General features: G+C 34.5%; 1 protein-coding gene across 4 annotated transcripts in view; it reads left to right on the forward strand.

Moving 5' to 3' along the window:
• The window catches only part of CTNNA3 (catenin alpha 3), a 1,353,918-nt gene that overhangs the window by 990,534 nt on the left and 344,394 nt on the right, over positions 1-18,990 (forward strand). For all 4 annotated transcript variants that reach the window (XM_031682182.2, XM_072971428.1, XM_072971429.1 and 1 more), the window contains one exon: positions 10,385-10,585. In XM_031682182.2, the coding sequence (XP_031538042.1) occupies positions 10,385-10,585 (201 nt within the window). The remainder of the gene's footprint in view (positions 1-10,384; positions 10,586-18,990) is intronic.

The following is an 18,990-nucleotide window of genomic DNA, read 5'->3' on the forward strand; positions in this document are numbered from 1 at the left end:
CAGTTACATGTAGTTTTGTAGGTTGTTAAAAACAACCATGTTGATCCAGAATATTTTGTGAATTACACTGATTTGGGGATCAGAAATCACACCTAGGATTTGCTTATAACCTCATGCACTTTGTCATGTGTGTGGGAAATTCCAGATTTTAATAGGTTCTTTGGAACAATTACTATTGAGACTGATAAAGAAAATTTATGCCATGGAGAGGGGTTTACTTCGTGCTTTTTTGTACATCTTAGAGCAAAATATAAGAGAAATATGCCAAGAAAAGAACAATATATTGAGTTTAATATAAATTTATTGACTAGGGAATTGAACTTCCTTAAGGCATATATCCAGTAACAGTCTTGTCCTTTTTAATTGTTATCCACCCCCCCTTTTTTCATGTAGAGAGATTGTATTTTAGAAGCTAATTGAAATAACCAAACTGCATACTTAATATTCAGGAAAAGAAAAGAAAAAATAAATTAAATTTGCCAGGTTTTAAACAGCTCATTTGTTACTAATTTTTTCTGTACATTTCCTTTTTACGTACTTTATTCTTTGGATTTCTGTTCAACTATATCTGTCATATACTTCAAGGAGGTCATTAAGAATAGTACCAGGATTTTCTTATCTCTGTGCCCAAAAACACAAATTTCATAATTGGTCACCCAAATTGTTCTGTATTTTGAACTATAAGCAAGGAATAGCACCCAAATGAATACTGACTGTTTTTTTAACAAGAGTATCCAGCAACAGAGGCATCCAACATTAGCATCCAGTGTGCAGAAATCGAATGGTTTTATTGCATAATATGGAAGAATTGCTCACTACTGTCTGTTCCTGCTGACAGTCCTGATGTTCAGTCTGGTAATATCCTCAAAGCTATTTTTTCAGCCCAGTACTTTGATATTAGATGTTAATGGGTTCTTAGTCTATGGGAGACGAAGCAATGGGACAATTAACATGAAATAGCTCAGTCTAAGAAGAGTCAGTGGAAGAAAGTATGGGCTGAATGAGAATGCCTAAGGTTTGGTTTACTTTTTCTGTTTGTTTATTTTGTCAAGATAAGGGCAGCATAAAATAGAATAACCTAGACTTTTGCTCCTACATCTGGGTAGCTAAATGGCTGAGGCATTAAACTTCATTTGCTAACTTCTTCTTAGGCCATCTTCTCTAATGCTGTCTCTAGAATACTTCAGGTTCCCACTAGCTGTGACGTCTTTGTACAGATCCAGAATATTGACATTACTAGAGCACTGTCCATGTGAGTTTTGTGGAATTAAAACTATCCCTCTAAATATGCTTAGATAATATTTCATGCCCAATTAAAATTAATGTGAAAACTTAGAATGCATTCAGCTACATAAAATTACAAACCATTTTTATACAATTTAGAAAATATTTTAAAACTGTAATTTCTCCTTCCTACTGTATATTTGGGATAGCTGAATAATATAATTATAGAATCACTGTATTTTAAAGCCAGATGAGACCTTAGCATTTATAGGACCTTAGTAGGTGGGACAAGCTTGGTTTTGAGTTACAGCTCAAGTACTGTAACTATGAATTTTGGAAAGATATATTTCTGCTCAAAGCCTTGAATTCTTCATCTTTAAAACCGATATGTAAGAGACTTGACTGTTAGGATTGTTACAAAAACTTAATGAAATAATGTGTGTATGTCGCTTATTGCCTGGAAAACAGGCATTCCAAAGTTATTTGCTAAAAACTCAAGCAAATTGATGATCAGAGATCATCTGTGTGATGATGTGTACTGTGTGAAAGCTAGGAGAATTGAGGAAAGAATCAAGCTTATTCTTAGTTATATTCTTGGAAAACTGAAGAATGTTCAAAATTTCTGCTGCATTGACTGTAGACATCTATAAATAATGAATATTATTGAATATGTAAGATTGAACATTGTAAGTCTTCTTCTAGCTTAGAAGCTAAACACATTGTTTGTTAAAAGTCTAAAGTGGACTTGGCACTGAATAGTAAATGTTTCAAGAATTTCCTTTGTTGTTACAATTGATGAACCAATGTTGATTCATTGATTATGTCCTGTAGCTTACACCAGGGTTCACTGTGTATTATAAATTCCATGGATTTTATAAATGTAATAATGACAATATCATACAGAATAGTTTTACTATGCTGAAAATCTCCTCTGTTTCATCTATTCATTCCTCCCTTCTTAACCCAAATTCCTGACAACCATTGATTAGTTTATTGTGCCCATAGTTTTGCCTTTTCCAAAATGTCATATAGTTGGAATACTACCATATGTAACATTTTTATATTGGCTTATTTCATTATCAAAATGCATTTCAATTTCCTCCATGTCTTTTTGTAGCTTGATAGTTGATTTCTATTCCATTGTATAAATGTATCACAGTTTGATTATCCATTCACCTCTTGAAGGACATCTTGATTGCTTCCAAGTTTTGGTAATTATAATCAAAACTGCAATAAATGATCATGTGGAGGTTTTGTATGGATGTAAGTTTTTAACTAATTTGAGTAAATTCCAAGAAGCACAGTTGCTGGATCAAATGGTAAAGCATCTTAACTTTTATAAGAAACTGCCAAACTGTCTTCCAAAGTGGCTGTACCATTTTGCATTTCCACCAGCAATGAATGAGAGTTCCTATTGTTCCACATCCTCATTAGTACTTAGAATTCTCAGGGTTCTGAAGTGTGGCCATTCTAATAGGTACGTAGTAGTGCTGTTTTAATTTGTACTTTCCTGATGATATGTGATGTTAAGTATCTTACCATATGCTTACTTTTCATCTGTATGTCTTCTTTGTTGAGATGTCTGGTCAGATCTTTTGCTAATATTTATATATATATTTTTTATTATTGAGTTTTAATAATTCTTTGTAGATTTTGGATACTAGTCTTTCTGCAAATATTTTTTGCCTGATCTGTGGCTTATCTTTTCATTTAACAGATCTTTCATAGAACAGAAGGTTTAAATTTTTTATGAAGTCCAATTTATTAATTTTTTCTTTTATTTTTTATACTTCAGTGTTGTATTTAAAAAGTTATTTCCAAATTCAAGGCCACCTAGATTTTCTACTAGGAGCTTTAATATTTAGCATTTTACATACAGCTTTATGATTCCACCTGTAATTTTTCCTTTATGTTTTCCCCCAGGTACAAAAAAATACTTGGGAAGGTAGTAGATGATAATGCTTGTTTACAGAGAAATGGGTAACAAAAGAATGATTAAATAAAATCTCTAACTTAAGAAAAAAGCTGTCTAATGGTTCTAACAGAGCAATAAAAATATAACCTTTAGGATTATGTTTTCTACAAAAATTGTTTCCATCTCTATCAAATAAAAATTTTTTGTGTTTTTATGTGACAAGAATCATTTACATAGCTATCTGTTTTAACAAAATGAGCATCTACAGAATTGTAAAACATCTTAACCAACAGTAAATAGCAAATGGGAAAAAGATACACACTACTGGAGAATTAGGTATCTGCCCCATAGGCCTGGTTCACAATGTCTGCCCAGCAGGACACTGAGAGCACAGGCAATAGTACCTATTTCGTATTTCTAAGCTTTTGATAAATTTCTTTACTTCACAGAGGAAATTGTTATAAGGACTTACTTAAGATTTACTAAAAGATGTATGAAAGCTTCAGTGACTTCTTTTTTGTGTTTCTTTTTTTTTTTTTTCCTACAGAATTGTGCCTGCATAAGTACTATAGAATTCCTATAAGTATACTCTGGTAAAGAACTAGTTTGAGAACAGCGATCTTGAACTTTAGTTTTCTTTTGATTATTGTGAGAAGTAGGTCAGGTAAGTTTTAGCTGGTTAATGACCAGTGAAGAATAAATAGCTAATGGTGCAGAGAAACTGGGCAAACTTTTGTAATAAAAGTTAACAAAACTCTATTAAAATGATAGAATGATGAGATAATTTTGACTATTGTGTTTTGGGAAGGAAAAAAGTAATTCTTGCCACTATTTTATAATAACTGTAAGTGGAGTATAACCTTTACAAATTGTGAGTCACTATATTGTACACCTGCAACTTATATATTTACCTCAACTATACTTCAATAAAAAAATTAAAAATTAGGAAAAGAAGTAATTCTTTTCATTTATTAGCTTGTAAACCCTTTGCAGACAGGGATTTGCCTCATCTTTTATATCATCTACATTTTCTAACAAAGTAATACTTAGATTCAGGAAAGGAGACAGGTAAGGTTTTAAGGAAGGAGAAAAGAGGTGTGAAATTTCAAAAAGTTGTACATTTAGCTACATACATGTTTTTTATTCTTAAAATACTACTTGCCCAGATGTTTATGCAAGATATTAGTTAATTTTTGAGATCAATCGTCATGATGGAACTAAGCAAATTCTGGCCAGCTTTAGATAGATACATAAACAACAATTAACTCATATGCTAGTGTATTCCCTTGGCTTTTTAACTTCATGTTTGTTTGTTTGTTTTGGTAAAAGAGAAAGAAGAATTACTGTGTAGTTCCCTATGTAATGAATTTTAAATTTATAGGTATAATCCAGATGTGCACAAATTGAAACTCATTTTCTTATAATTAGTTAAATCTCTGAGCTCATATACAATGGGTTGCTAACCTTAATCTTTTCAATTTCAGAAACTCAGACTCTTTTGACTTAAAATTCAGTCTCTTTAGGGAAAAAAGATTTCTCTTTAGAAAAATACGCTTTTCTCTCCTCTTCCCTTTGCAGAATTTTATTTTACATATGCAGATATTGGGGCAGAGGGGTGGTGGGTACGTACAGTTGGTGGTATATTATTCCCCATTCAATGGGTTATAGCATAAACTCTCTATTTCTTTAGGCTTCGCCATTGATATACTCAAAGTCCAGCTTTGGGAATTAAAAGAAAGCAACTTTTACTTCTCAACTAAATGTGGCTTTTGCAAATAAAATGTGCTTCAACTTTAGGTCTGTTCTTTGGGCTATTAATCTATAAAATTCTGCTTTGGAGGTCTAAAGTAAAAAAATTAATTTCTTCTCTCTGGATTTTATTTTCTCCTTTTCCTGAAGCAAATTCTAGATTTATTTGTATAAAACTGAAGAATTAAGAAAAAAATCATACAAAACATTTTTAAATGCATTTCAGAATCTTATTGTGCTATACTTGCTGCAGTGACCAAAGATGGAGTCACCCAGAGATGTATGCAATAAACAAAATATCTTGTAGTCTAAGATCAATTCCTTTATTTTCCTGTTTATTACTGTTTCCCAGCATAATGGAAATCACCCTTTGTTTCTCAGGATATCTATAAAATGATTGATAGAAATTTCTAGTAGTCTATTTAGTTCTTCTGCCATTTTTTAATTGGGTTGTTTGTTTTTGTTACTGAGTTGTAGAAGGTGTTTGTATGTTCTGGAAATTAAGCCCTTGTCAGTAACATCATTTGCAAATATTTTCTCCTTTCCATAGATTGTGTTTTCATTTTGTTTATGGCTTCCTTTGCTGTGCAAAAGATTGTAAGTTTAATTAGGTCCCATTTGTTTATTTTTACTTTTATTTCTGTTGCTTTGTTAAACAACTTATGGTTGCCAGGGGGAAAATGGGGAGAGATAAATGAGGAGTTTGGAATTTGCAGATACAAACTATTATATACAAAATAGATAAACAACAAGGTCCTACTGTTTAGCACAGGGAACTATATTTAATATCTTGTAATAAGCCTATAATGATAAAGAATATGTATATATATGCATAACTGAATCAATATGCTGTATACCAGAAACTAACACAACATTGTTAATCAACTACACTTCAATTAAAAAAAAGAGAAGTTGCTAGTAGTTCAGCAATTGTCTGCTCTTAAAGTAATGCATTTCAGGATTTGCAGTAACACTAGGACATTCCACCCCTCACCCCAAATCCAGTGTTACGCTGTCACTCTGAAATTACTAAGACAAATCTTCAATCAATCTTTCAAAACATAGAATACAGTTGACCCTTGAATGACATGGGTTTGAACTGCGCAGGTCCACTTAAAAAGTATATTTTTCAGTAGTAAATACTACAGTGCTCCACTGTCCGAGATTGGTTGAGTCTGCAGAGGAACTGCGGTTATGGAAGGCCAGGTATAAGTTGGACATGAAGTAACCCCAGCATGTTCAAGGGTCAGATGTTTTCTGAGTGTGCTTGGTTTATAATAATGTATTTTCTTTCTTTTAAACCTCATTTACAAATTATGTAATTGTTGAATCCAAGTACATCTGCAGTTGAGGAAAAAAATGCATTGGCGGTAATGCACCTAATGACTTTTGTATGTCTAAAAAGTAAACAGCCCATTAGCAAAGACTTAAAAGATACATCAGAAGAAAGTTTTACACGATATACTTCAATAAACTTTTTTAAAAGGATGATTTAAAAAAAAAAAAGAAGGCTTTACACATGGTGTTTTCTTTCTTTCCCTGAGGTTTAGGGTCATACAGCCAGACATAAAAACTCAAGCTATCATGAGGGTCTTTTTAACTACTAAAATTCACTTGAAATATGAATAGTAAAGAAACAATTGTTTTTAAGAAATTAGCTTAATATTTAGTTACTGTGTATGTGGGAGGTGCCCAACATTTTAATTTTCTTTTTCTGGCCCTCTATGTTTAGAATTTCATGCAAATAATTGTTGCTGGCATTTTGCAAAACATTCAGCATAATGGGAAAGTGTCACAATAATGGAAATCTTGCAAACCTTCCCTAATGTTTCTGTGCTATATTTAATCATTGTAATTCAAAAGATCATTTAGTCATCATCTCCAACATTCTCAGCATAGCTGCTTCAGATAAAGTCTAGTTATATGCTTCTCATCATTTATTTCACTTACTAGTTTTTTATATTGTGTATGTTCACTTAAGGTTTTTATTTCCATATTTGACCTTATGTCTATAATTCTTCAACATAACACCATGGCTTCTAATTGTGTTGCTCAATCTAAAGCAATAACCACACAAACTTCTAAAACAAAAATTCTTACTATATTTTTATTCTCTGCTTAAAATAATAAGATAAATTGGTTGGTGAGCATATATGTCATTGGTTTATAGAAGTGAACATTTCATCGTTAGTGAATATTCTTTGTATTTTTTTTCTGTGCAGAATTCACTGGGGAAAAAATAGTTTGTGGCATCTATGATTTCACTTTTAATTAAACAAATTACTGAGTTTATTAGATAATTAATCTTCCGAGAATGAACATTGTTTTTTCTTTCCTAAGTATCTTTTCACTGTTACAGAACCGAGCAAAAACAGCTCAGCAATCTAAAATTCAGCACCTCTAGTGAATACAGATTAAACATTCATTGAATACATATATGTTGTGTTTTTTTAAAGTACCAACATACTTGGAAAATAACAGCTTCTTAATGTATCGTTAGTGTGTGTATCTGTGGATTTTTTAAAAACTGATCATTATTATGACCTCCACATTTAAACTTGTATGTCAGTTCCAGGGGAGATACAATGGTGATGCTACACATGTGTGTTCTGTTGTGATGGGACTGTGCCTGGATATATTTCAGGCCTCAGTGACACATTCATAATTGAATGCTAAGGATTAGATTAGAACTCCAGTAAATTTATAACAAAGGTTTTCCTCAATCTTTTTCATGCAAATGAACTTGTTGTCCTTAATATGAGTTAAATGAACTAACTTTAAGGCTACAGGAATGTGTCTACCTATGTTCAAAACCCATGATTTAGGATTTAGACAAAATAAATGTACTGTTTCCCAGTGTATCTTATAAGACTTCATTTAGTCATTCAACAAACATTCTTGTTAACCCAGCAGGTGCCATGTACTGTACTAAGGACTAGACACCTCAAAGAATAAGATAAAACTCCTGCATCATATATATTTGCCAGTCTACTAGAGAAGTAGTTTCATTAGTACATCATTAAAATACAGGGAGATGCTCTAATGAAACTATATAAACCATTTTATAGGAATCTCGAACAGCATGGAACCAACTTTATCTTTTCTGGGTCATCATGGATTTCCTGAGGAAGGAACATGTAACTGGTGTCTTGAAAGAATAGTTATTGAGCAAGCAGACCAGAGGGGATTGGCAATTGTAATACTGGGTTTATATAAGTTTATAGTGAGTCTTTTCCTGTTTCTGACTCAAAGCTCCTAAAATCCTTGGAATACACTAAGTGATGAGGGCCATAAAGCTGTCTTTGTTATGTTAATGAGATGACTTTGGGACCCCACAGGTGGCTAAGACTGGGGGCTAACTGACAGGGCACCAACTATGTGATTAGAAGTTTAGAACTTTGAGTTCCTTCCCCTGACCTCTGAGAAGGGTAGAGGGGCTGGAGGCTGAATCAGTCACTAGTGACCAATGATTTGATCAGTTATACCTATGTAATGGAGGCTCCATAAAAAAAAAGAAAAAAGAAAAAAGAAGGGTCAGGAATAGAAGAGCTTCTAGGCTGGTGAACACTTGGAGATTTGGAAAGCATGGTGCGCCTAGAGAGGGCATGGAAGCTCTATGCTTTCCCCATACCTTGCCATGTGCATCTCTTCTCCCTGGCTCTTCCTGAGTTATAAAAGTTAATTCTGGTAAGTAAAATGTTCCTATGAGTTCTGTGACCTGCTCTAGCAAATTAATTGAACCTGAAAAGGAGGTTGAGGGAACCTCTGATTTATAGCCAGTTGGTCAGAAGTACAGGTAACAACCTGAACTTGGACTGATATCTGAAGTCCAAGGAAGGGGTCATGGGAACCTTCAATCTGTAGCAGCTGGTCAGAAGCACAGGTAACAACATAGGCTTTTCACTAGTATCTGTAGTATTTGTATGGAAAGGAGCAGTCTTGTGGGACTGAACCCCTAACATGTGGAATCAGATGCTATCTCCAGGTAGATAGTGTCAGAACTGAGTTGAATTGTAGGACACCCAGCTGATGTACAGAGAATTGTTTCTTGGTATGGGGAAGACTCCACACAAACATGATGAAATTGGGTCCAGAAACTCAAAAGAGCAGTCTAGGTCAAGGTTCTAATATGCCCACTGGCACAGAAACATGGAAAAACATGGCAGATTTGGAAAATGAAAAAATAAATATAACTGGAGCATCAGGGGCCTGCAGAAAAATGGTGGACATCAGGTCTAAGAAGTTCACAAGGGACCATATTCTTTGATAGTTTAAATTCTTATGCTCTAGACAGTAAGAGGAAGGTATGACTGCAAGGAAATTGCTTTATGAATCCCTGTCTTGTGTAGCTTGCCCACAGATAGTCAGCAAATGAGAGAGACAGAGACAGAGACAGAGACATAGAGTTAACAATATGTTCTGGAATTACTGAAGCCTTTTTGATGTAGTTGTTTTCTTTGTGTATTTTGAATAGAGTCTTTAAGAATACTTTGGGTGAGGTTTCAGAAACCATTTTTTTAGTATTCTTTAAATGTCTGAGAAATATCATTGCCCATACTTGTTGATATTCCAGATATTTGCTCAGCTTCTCTCACTACATTTACCTGAGAGTATTAATCATTATGGAAAGAGAAAACATTGTTGTGCTCTACTAATAACTCCCTGCTGTCTTCATGCCCTAATCATACAAAGAAGGAAAGAGAGAGGTCTGGAGATACTCTTCAGAGTGAGCAAATTTCTCTGGGATTTGTTTACTTCAAGTCAATCAATCTTTTTAAAGCCCTTTTTATATATAAGGGTTTTTTTGCAGATATACTGAGAGTCCTGCTTTACAATATGAAGATTATATATTTCATATTCTTTATCTTTTGCTAATTTATAGATTTCTGTAATTGTGTTAAATATAGTACATTATTTGCATAGAACTCCATAGTTTTATTTTCCTGTATATTTAGGACAGGTAGTATTTTTTAAGAGTTTCGTAGTCTGCATAGTGTTGCTTTTAAGTATTCTATCTTTATACATTTTATTTTTGTTCTAATCTAGAGTCTTTTCCTTAATTTACACCTGTAAATCACTCAAATCTAAAGTCAAATCTAGGGGAGGGTATAGATCAGTGGTACAGTGTGTACTAGGCATGCACGAGGTCCTGGGTTCAATCCCCAGGATCTCCATTAAAAATAAAAAAATAAATAAACCTAATTACCCTCCCCAAGATTTTATTTAAAATTGAATCTACTGGAACTAGAATCTAAAATAAGATTTAATCTATAAAATCGCTGATAAAGATATAAAATTTATATTTCACACATTATGCCATTAGAGAGATACAAGCAAAATCATGTCTGTATATTTTTCTTCTTAATTGTCAATGTCCTCCATTCCAATTATACCTTATCTGCAATCAGAAGTTAGCATAAATTATAATACGCTAAATTTGTGTGATTTAAAAAAAGAAAAAACAACACAAATCTAACTTGATCTGTTTACTTACAGAGAGCCACATCCTAGAAGATGTCAACAAATGTATCATAGCCTTGAGAGACCAGGATGCTGATAATTTAGACCGAGCAGCAGGTGCTATCAGAGGACGGGCAGCAAGAGTTGCTCACATTGTCACAGGTGAAATGGACAGTTACGAGCCAGGGGCTTACACAGAAGGTGTGATGAGAAATGTTAACTTCCTTACAAGTACTGGTAAGTCGCTGTTCCCAGTAACAGCTGCTTTATTCTTGATATTTGCATCTACATAGCTGTCAAATATTCATGCATATAGAAAAAAGATCTCAGCCTGTGTTCCTTGTTTTGAAATAGATCGCTCTACTATCTGATAGGTGCTTGCATCCTGTGGTTATGTAATTTGAAATTCATCTCTGAGAAGTAAGTATCTTCACTGGAGAAAAAAGGTTTTTTATAAATATATGCAATATATAAATTACCCACAGGCCTTTAGCCACTTATGAATGATTATGAATGCCAGGGCTGTTAGGAGATATAATTAGGCCAGATGTGATAAAAAGTAGGTAATAGTTTCCAAATCCTCTTTTAGCTGTATGATCAGTATTCCCAGGCTTTTGTTTACATTATTTAAGCACAGCAAACTTGTCCTATGTTTCCATAGAAATACTGTCTACCTTGTTTGCAGTCTGTTTGCAAAACAGTGTTTCATTCTTTCACATGATCTTTGATTACTTAAGAAACATGGAACCAGAATTTGTTATGTTTGCAGCACCCAAGTCCATGTTTTTGCAAATCAGCTAGTAAATGGTTAGTTTCTGAATCACTCATTAAAATGGCAGTCTTATTTTCACATTGCTATTGATGTTATCTCCAGGAAACTTAAAGAAAGTTCAAAGAAGCATTTGAATTCATATGAATTCAGAAACAATGGATGCAGTTTGTATGAGGGCAATCAACTATTTTCGGAAGCCATCAATGCAGAACTTTTACTTGTGAAAAATACTCATGATCTGGGAAATCCTCAGGTTGGATGTTTCTTATTAGTTACCTGATAAACTAGGGTGACAGTGGGCCTGTGATTCCTAAAATATTTGAAATTTCATACTGAAATCAGTGATCCTACCTAGAGAATTGTTCTTCTTGTTGTGCATAGGCTGTATTATATTTGGAGATACATTATTTAGTGAGAGGTGTAGAGGGATGAAGATGAGTGATTTAGGGGGAGAGGAAGCTGCTCCTTGAAATTAATTAACAAAGATAAGTTTATCAACAGTTGAATTACCTTCACTGGAGACTCATTCTGAAGAGATGTACCACGAGGTAGACTTAACTAGGTTTGTAGAGAATTGATTAGTGTGGCTCTTTTCCTAATGTTGATACAGAAATCTTTGATGAATCTTAGGACATAGTTTTCTCTTTAAAACTATTTCTAAAACAATGAAATGCTGAAGATATACCAAGGAAAGATGGAGGAGTTGTGTCTGCAACTCTTGATATTACATTTCTATACTAGCTCCTCATAAGCCACTGGTGTCACAAATGTGGTGCGTGATTGTTGCTTTATCAGCGAGGCATGACAATATATTTACTTGCTTAAGGAGATAATTGTATTATAGTAGTTCAGCATCTCTTCCCTAAACTAAATTTAACTAGTCTTTACTTGATCAAAATCAAGTACAGTTATCTGATTTGTTTTTTCTACCTTCTGGGAATGGAATTGTAAATAAAAAGAAGAACGTGTCAAGGTTTCTCTTTTTAGCCAAGTGAAAATGTCCTATAGGGAATTGATTAGGTTAAGTCTACCAAAGTTGTTCCTTCATCTTGCCTGTGTCTCAGTTTTGTAATCATATTAGTAATGTCTTGTGAACACACTCTTAGAGTCATAATGTCTGTATGAGGAACTAAGTTTACAGTTTTATTCTCCATAGTATAGAGCCTATATCTGCCATATGCAAAGAAATATAAGTGAAATTCTGAAGTGTCCAGAATGTGAAATGTGTTGTGGGAACACTCAGTTGACAATCAATTCTGATCATCTGAAATATAAAAATAAAAATGAAGCAAAGTTATTTACATATTTAATTACAATTTGCCAATATCTATGTGATTTATAATGACCTTACATAACTAACCAAAATAGCTACATTATCATTCAATCAGAAGAGAGAAATCCTTTTTTCTTCCAATTGAGTCTATGTAACTTTAATTGAAATGTTCCAGGTGATTATGTCCTGTGCCCTAAATATAGCATAATCCTGGGTTATAAGTCTATTTTTTTTTTACTAATATAACAATGTAGTTTATGACTTTCCAATTTTGTCATTTTAGTTTTTTAGATAATTTTGTGGCTTGTCTTTGGAAAAAGCTTCTCATTTTTCATTTATTTGTCTAATTTCAAACTTTTCTCCAAACAGCTTTCCTTGAAATTTATCAAAAGTGTGCCTCACTAAAGGGAATTCAGGGCAATAAATTAGATGAAAATGCTAATTAGATCAGTTTGATCTTAACCAAAACTGAAATATGTGAGCATTTTCTCTCCCAGAGAGATATTGTCTATGAAAAATACTTCCAACTATTTTATCCTCCACTTTTAAGTAACAGAAGATGTTCGTCTTTGTCCACATCTGCTTCTAACTTGGACTTATTATTTATAAATAATCATCAATTAAGTAATTTGAAATGTCATGTTTTACGTTATGAAGACTTAATAGTTCATACTTTACTAAGTGAATGGTCTGTAAATGTGGCCTATTTTTCCTTTTTTTTTCCTTTTATGCAGTTCTCAGGTTTTAACCCTGCTTCCTGAAAATAATGAGCTATTGTGAATTGTTTGTGTTACTGAGGCTTTCTTATCTTCGTAAAATTTGCCTTTAAAGTACAATCATCAGTGGTGAAACCTCAGCCATGCTCATCTAAATCACAAAGAATGTTTTTCAAACATTGCACCTTTGATTTTAATCATTGTGGCTCATTAACACATTTTCAAGACTTGATCTTCTAAGTGTTTTCTCAGCATTAAAAAGCAGGGTTGCCGTGTTACATTTCAGGAATTTGCATTGTTCATAAACTCTAGCAATTGGTTTTCAGTGAAATGTAGGCAACATCTGGGATGCTGCATTTCATTCAGACCGAGGCGTAATATGGTAATCTCCAAGTGAAATTTTTTATTCCACCCAATTCTTCCCTGTTACTAAGCCCCTCCACCTGTCAGGAATTCCTGATAGGGTAGAGAAAATGTTCTCTTTTTTAGTAAAATAACAGACCTTTTGGATTGCAATGTGAAGGCTTAGAAGTTATATTTTCAGTATCAATTTTAGTTCTTTCACACTAGGTTGGGGAAAAACTTAAACCAAGAGTGGACTAACCTAGTATTTTTTGTGAATGATGTTTGAGCTCTATCAATTCAGACATTAGCAGGACCCAGAGCATCTATTGCAAACCCCCAAAACAGAACAGGCACGTAAATGAACCTGACCAAGCCATCGGGTTGGCATCTACCGCTGGCAACTGGTAGTGATGGCAAATAAAAGGTCATTCTTTAGGTGCTCCTTTAGGCCCAAACATGAATCTTCTCCCGATTAGAATGGAGGAGAGTCATACAGCTGCATTTTTTTCTGCTTAAAGACAAATAAGACAGTTAAAAAGAGTTTGATTCCCAGTATTTTGTTGTAATTTTTTCTTGTGACCAGTTTAAGCAATAGATAGACTTTTAAGATGAATTTCATCTAAAAACCATTTTAGGGGAGAGGGGATAGCTTAGTGGTAGAGTGCATGCCTAGCATGCATGAGGTCCTGGGTTCAATCCCCATTAATAACATAAATAAATAAACCTAATTACCTACCCCCCCAATTTTACATCTAAAAATAATTTTAAAAACTTTAATAGCTGTCAGTAACTCATGTCAATTCCCTTTCATTTAACATTTTTCATATATAAATATCCTGCATTTTTGTAGCCTAATTGAAACATGCTACTTTCCTGATGTTGCATCTCCATTCTATCACCTTAAATGGCTGTAGAATAAAATACAGAAGCTTTAGTTTCAGCAGCTTTTGCCCTCTACAGTCCAGCGGAAGTTGGAAATTAGTGGTCCGCATACTAGGTGTGACTCAGAATGACTCCAAGACATTTTATGTGTCCAGTAGAATTTTGACCAACAGAATTTTATGTTTTGTCATAAGAATTAGTTTCTAATTTTACTTGCATAGAAATAGCTCCAGATTAATGGCATATCATAACAAATGGGAAGGTCTGGTGACACTAGGGCAGAGTTTACTATGGGAATGGCTGGAGCTTAGTGGTATGTTTCTTTTGATAGATCCTGGGCCGTAGTCTCCTTTCTTCCTTCTCTTTATATGGCCAGTCTGCTTCACTCACTTAATTTACCTGTCTGAACTTGGTAAGCATTTGAAATCACCTGAACATGAATTTCGTATTTTTTCTTTCTAGAGTGGGCCAAAATGCACCTTCTTCTCCATCTAAGTTAATGCTTTCACAATCACATGGACATGACAGGATCATTTCTGCCTTGAGGTTATGTCCATTGTGTACCTGTCATTTTGAATATCTTTACCCCTTATTTATTACATTAGATTTTATCCATCTTTCAAGAAACAGCTCATACCTCCATATCTTCTAGAAACTTTTCTTTCCTCCCTTTGGAAATTGTATTTTTCCTGGTGTCATGTGCTATAGATTTTAAAGGACTTGCCACTCAGTTATATTGTTCTAGGCAGCTATATGCTATTGATGAACTCTTCAGATAGACTAATAGAGAAATGACTTTTCTTTCAAAATAGAAAGTAACTTATAGGAGAAAAGAAAAGTTGTATCATTTCTCTTTGCATCTCTCCTAGAGCCTACCATAGAGCTTTTCAGTGCTAGATTAAAACGAACCAGAAAAACAAAATAAAACAGCTCTTGAATTTAGCCTACGTACCTGTGCTAATTCTATTCCAGCAGTGAAATACCTTTTCTTCCCTACTGCCCATCTAAAATGATCATTATTCTTCATAACTTCTCAAATGCCACCTCCTTTGCAAAGGAGCTTCTGATTCCCTTTCAGTTCAAATTCACTTCTCCATTGTCTGTGTCACCTCAAATGAGCTTGTCTCTAGTTAATGCTTATTTCACTTTACTTTATATGATAATCAGCCTTTTACATACAAGTTTCTCCCACTAGGTTGTAACGTCCTTAAAGGCAGCTACCACCCTTTATTTATCTTTCTATTTCTCAGTAGCCTTTTATACATAGTAGAGGTACCCAAGTCCTCCTCTCAATTATAAATTTAAAATTCAATACAAGATTACACTGTGACACATTCTACTACAGTTAGGCAAGAGAACAAGCCATCACCTCAGTTTGTAGGAAAACAAAAACTCAAAAGCAGTGGAATGTGTCAAAGGCTGAGGCAGAGAAAAGATCAGGGAAGTAATTCATTACCATCTGGAGTTTTATATTAGCCATTTTCAGAAAACTTATGGTCAGACTCTTAAAAGTTTCTCTAGCAAACTTTTAAACAAGAGATCATGACTTTTGTGTACTCAGTTTCTTACAAGAACCATTCTCGAAGTGTGTCTATTTGAGACAGGCCTCCAAATTACATACTGTCTTAATTTGGCTTCAGCCTTAATCTGACAGCCTTTAGCATGGTTAGTAAGAGAGCATTAATAAGCCACTTCTGTCTGCAGATCACTTGGCTAGCCTGGATAATCAGCATCTTCATATTGGTGATGCCAAAATCAAAGGTTAAATGACAATTTGGCCTCTTTAAAAAAGATCCCATGGTCTCAAAAGTGCTTCTGTGACTGCAGGAGTTTGAAACTTTGGACTAACTTTGTGAACTGAAGAAAGCAGCTACCAGAACTTCTAAATGAAAAACTTGTTTTCCTTCTATAGAGAACTGGATTTGAATAGGTCCAGAGCTAGTCAGCAGGCTGAGGGTACTTCTATATCTTGCCATTGTAAGTTACTGAAAATATAAACTTGTCAGAAAAAAATAATGTCATAAAATCCGAAATTTCCTATACACACTGGACAATGCAAAGGTTTTTTTCACCTTTTGATATAGTTAGATCCTAAGAGAGGCACATGGAATAATCTAAAAAGCCATTGTTAGTAATATCCTTATTAATAAAAATCATACATTCTGACACTGGTAGAAACTTTATTGACAAGGAAGGAAATGATATAGAGGGCTTAAGGATGGATTTCAGAGAATCATCAAGAGGGTCTTAAGCATTCCCATATCTGGAAAATGTAGGAACAATGAAGCTGGTGCTAAATGAAGGACAGATTAAAAAATAATCAGAGATGAATTGGCATGGGTTCAAAGGAAGGGGTCACTGGGAGAGGAAGTGGAGAATCTGGACCAGCTGTGTGGATGTTCACCATGTAAAGATGTTCCAGAGCTCTTGTGCATTCTTTAAGTGTAGAACTCTTCTTACTAGCCTCAGATGTATGTTCTCCAGGCAAAGAAGATATTATCTGGAAAGAGAAATAGTTCACACCTTTCTGATCCTATTTTCACATATTTTCTGTCAAAAGACAAATTCAGATTTATTTTATGGGCCTTTATGTGGTAAGAATAAGTAGGGCGTACAATACCTTATATGTAAAAGGATTAGGCATGAAGTCCAGTTTTAACTCTAGATTGATTGCAAACAACAGAATCTAACTATAAACACACACACACACACACACACACACACACATGAGAAGGTTAGAGAACAAGAAGAGAAAATAGTCTGTAGGGGATGGTGCATTCAGGAACTAGTTCGTCATTCCCAAGACACATCTTTTTGAGCTGCCATTCCAGCCCTCAGTGAACATTTAAGGCCTTTGTTGGCATCATAACATTTAAGACAGTGAACTCCACAGATGGTGCTTTCATTTGCCACCACATTCCAGATACTTCTACCACTGGAATAAATCCAAAACTCACCCCTGCTTTTGCCTCACTTGCTCTGAATTCACCTTCTTAGGCAGAAGCATCAAAGGAGCAGAATTTAAATTCTGTGCCCAGACACCTTGATGGTCACCATGCTGGAGGGAGAGGGCAATATTGGCCTTTGAGCTTCTATGGAGACAACAGCTTGCCTCACAGTAAGACTCTAATACTGGCAGATTCCCCAGCACAAGAGGGGCTTTGGGGTCTGTGAGCAAAAGGAGATGGGGGTGTGAGGAGCAGGAGAAAAGAAGTATCAACAAGGGAGTAAAGGAACTCGCAGAAGGGAAATCAAGGATGGATTTTTACCAATTGGTTTGGCCATCTTCTGTGTTGGGACAATGTAAATGCTTCCCCCTACGTCACCCAAACATGAGCCCTGCCTTTCAGCAACTTGTTGTCAAACCCAATTTTTTCCGATAGTTTATTAAATTTAAAAAAGTAAGATTAAAATCATGCTTTATGCCTGGTAGATTTATTAAATGAAGTATTATGATACCACCCCAAATCTAAGTATGTTTCAGGGAAGATGTGCCTTCACAGAGTACATGATGTGAATGCGATTCCATCACCAATAGAATAGAAAGATAAACACCCAGGTGTCTATGAAGTCTTGTGAAAAGTGGAAAAATCTCTCATTCAGTGGTTTCTTCTTTTTTTCTTTCTTTAACAAACAATAACAAAAATTAACAGGCCTGTAATCCTATTATTATTCAAATACAGTAATAGTATATCAAACTATATCTTTTTGTTTTAAAGCCAAAGGGATGGGGACTTTGACTTTATTCATTTAAAAATTGACTAAGCATTAGAATTCTTTGTAACAGCACAGACTAGTGCCTTCTAAAATCATGGTATTTGCATGGCCACTGGGAAGAGAGAAGTGGCTATTCAAGGCCAGAAGGGATCATAGGCTCTGGGGTCATAAACAATCGTAGGTCCTTCCCATCAATATCTCAACACTCCAGTGATTCTCTAAAACACACCCTTATTCCACAGCACAGTCATGAGGAAGTTCTGGACGAGGCTATGATCACTTGGGTAATCCAACAATTAAGTCTCTTTATAATGAAATTACTGTAAAATATTTTATAAACTGTAATATAGTGTATGCTTTTTAAAATGTAGCCATTATCTGGCAGGAATCTCCTTCCTTCTACTCCATCTTGAAAGTCAAATTTATGAAACTAATGAAATAACTCCCTTCAGTTGTTACAAGTATCTGTTTCATGTATTAATAGTCCTCAGTTGTAAAGACAGTTAATTTTACTTTTGTAGAGATCTTTATATGTGGACTGGAGAGTCTGTTATATATTTATTGATGTGAGCTGGTAAAACTTTTATATACTCATCTGTAAAACTAAATTTGAGGTTCACGTTGATGGAAAATAAGCTGAGGTGGTTCATCTGTCAGATTTTCTTTCTTCTGGCTTTGCAGTGAACATAAACCATATGAAGTGAATGTATGAATCAGATCGCATTCACTTTGGTGTTAAGTAATTGGTGCAGACAGCAGAGCTTAAATGACAATAGTTTCATTTCATTTCCAGCTTCTCCTTCCCAGCTGTCTTTTATACCCATTTTCTGGGATTCCTCAAACATAGTCCCGGTTGGGTAGGAGTGTTCACAAATTGGCATCATGATATTGCCAGGTTTCCAAGGCAAGAATAAGTGTAGTAAGTCAAGAGTTAAGC

Source organism: Vicugna pacos, chromosome 11, assembly GCF_048564905.1.
Source record: "Vicugna pacos chromosome 11, VicPac4, whole genome shotgun sequence".
NCBI classification, from domain to species: domain Eukaryota; kingdom Metazoa; phylum Chordata; class Mammalia; order Artiodactyla; family Camelidae; genus Vicugna; species Vicugna pacos.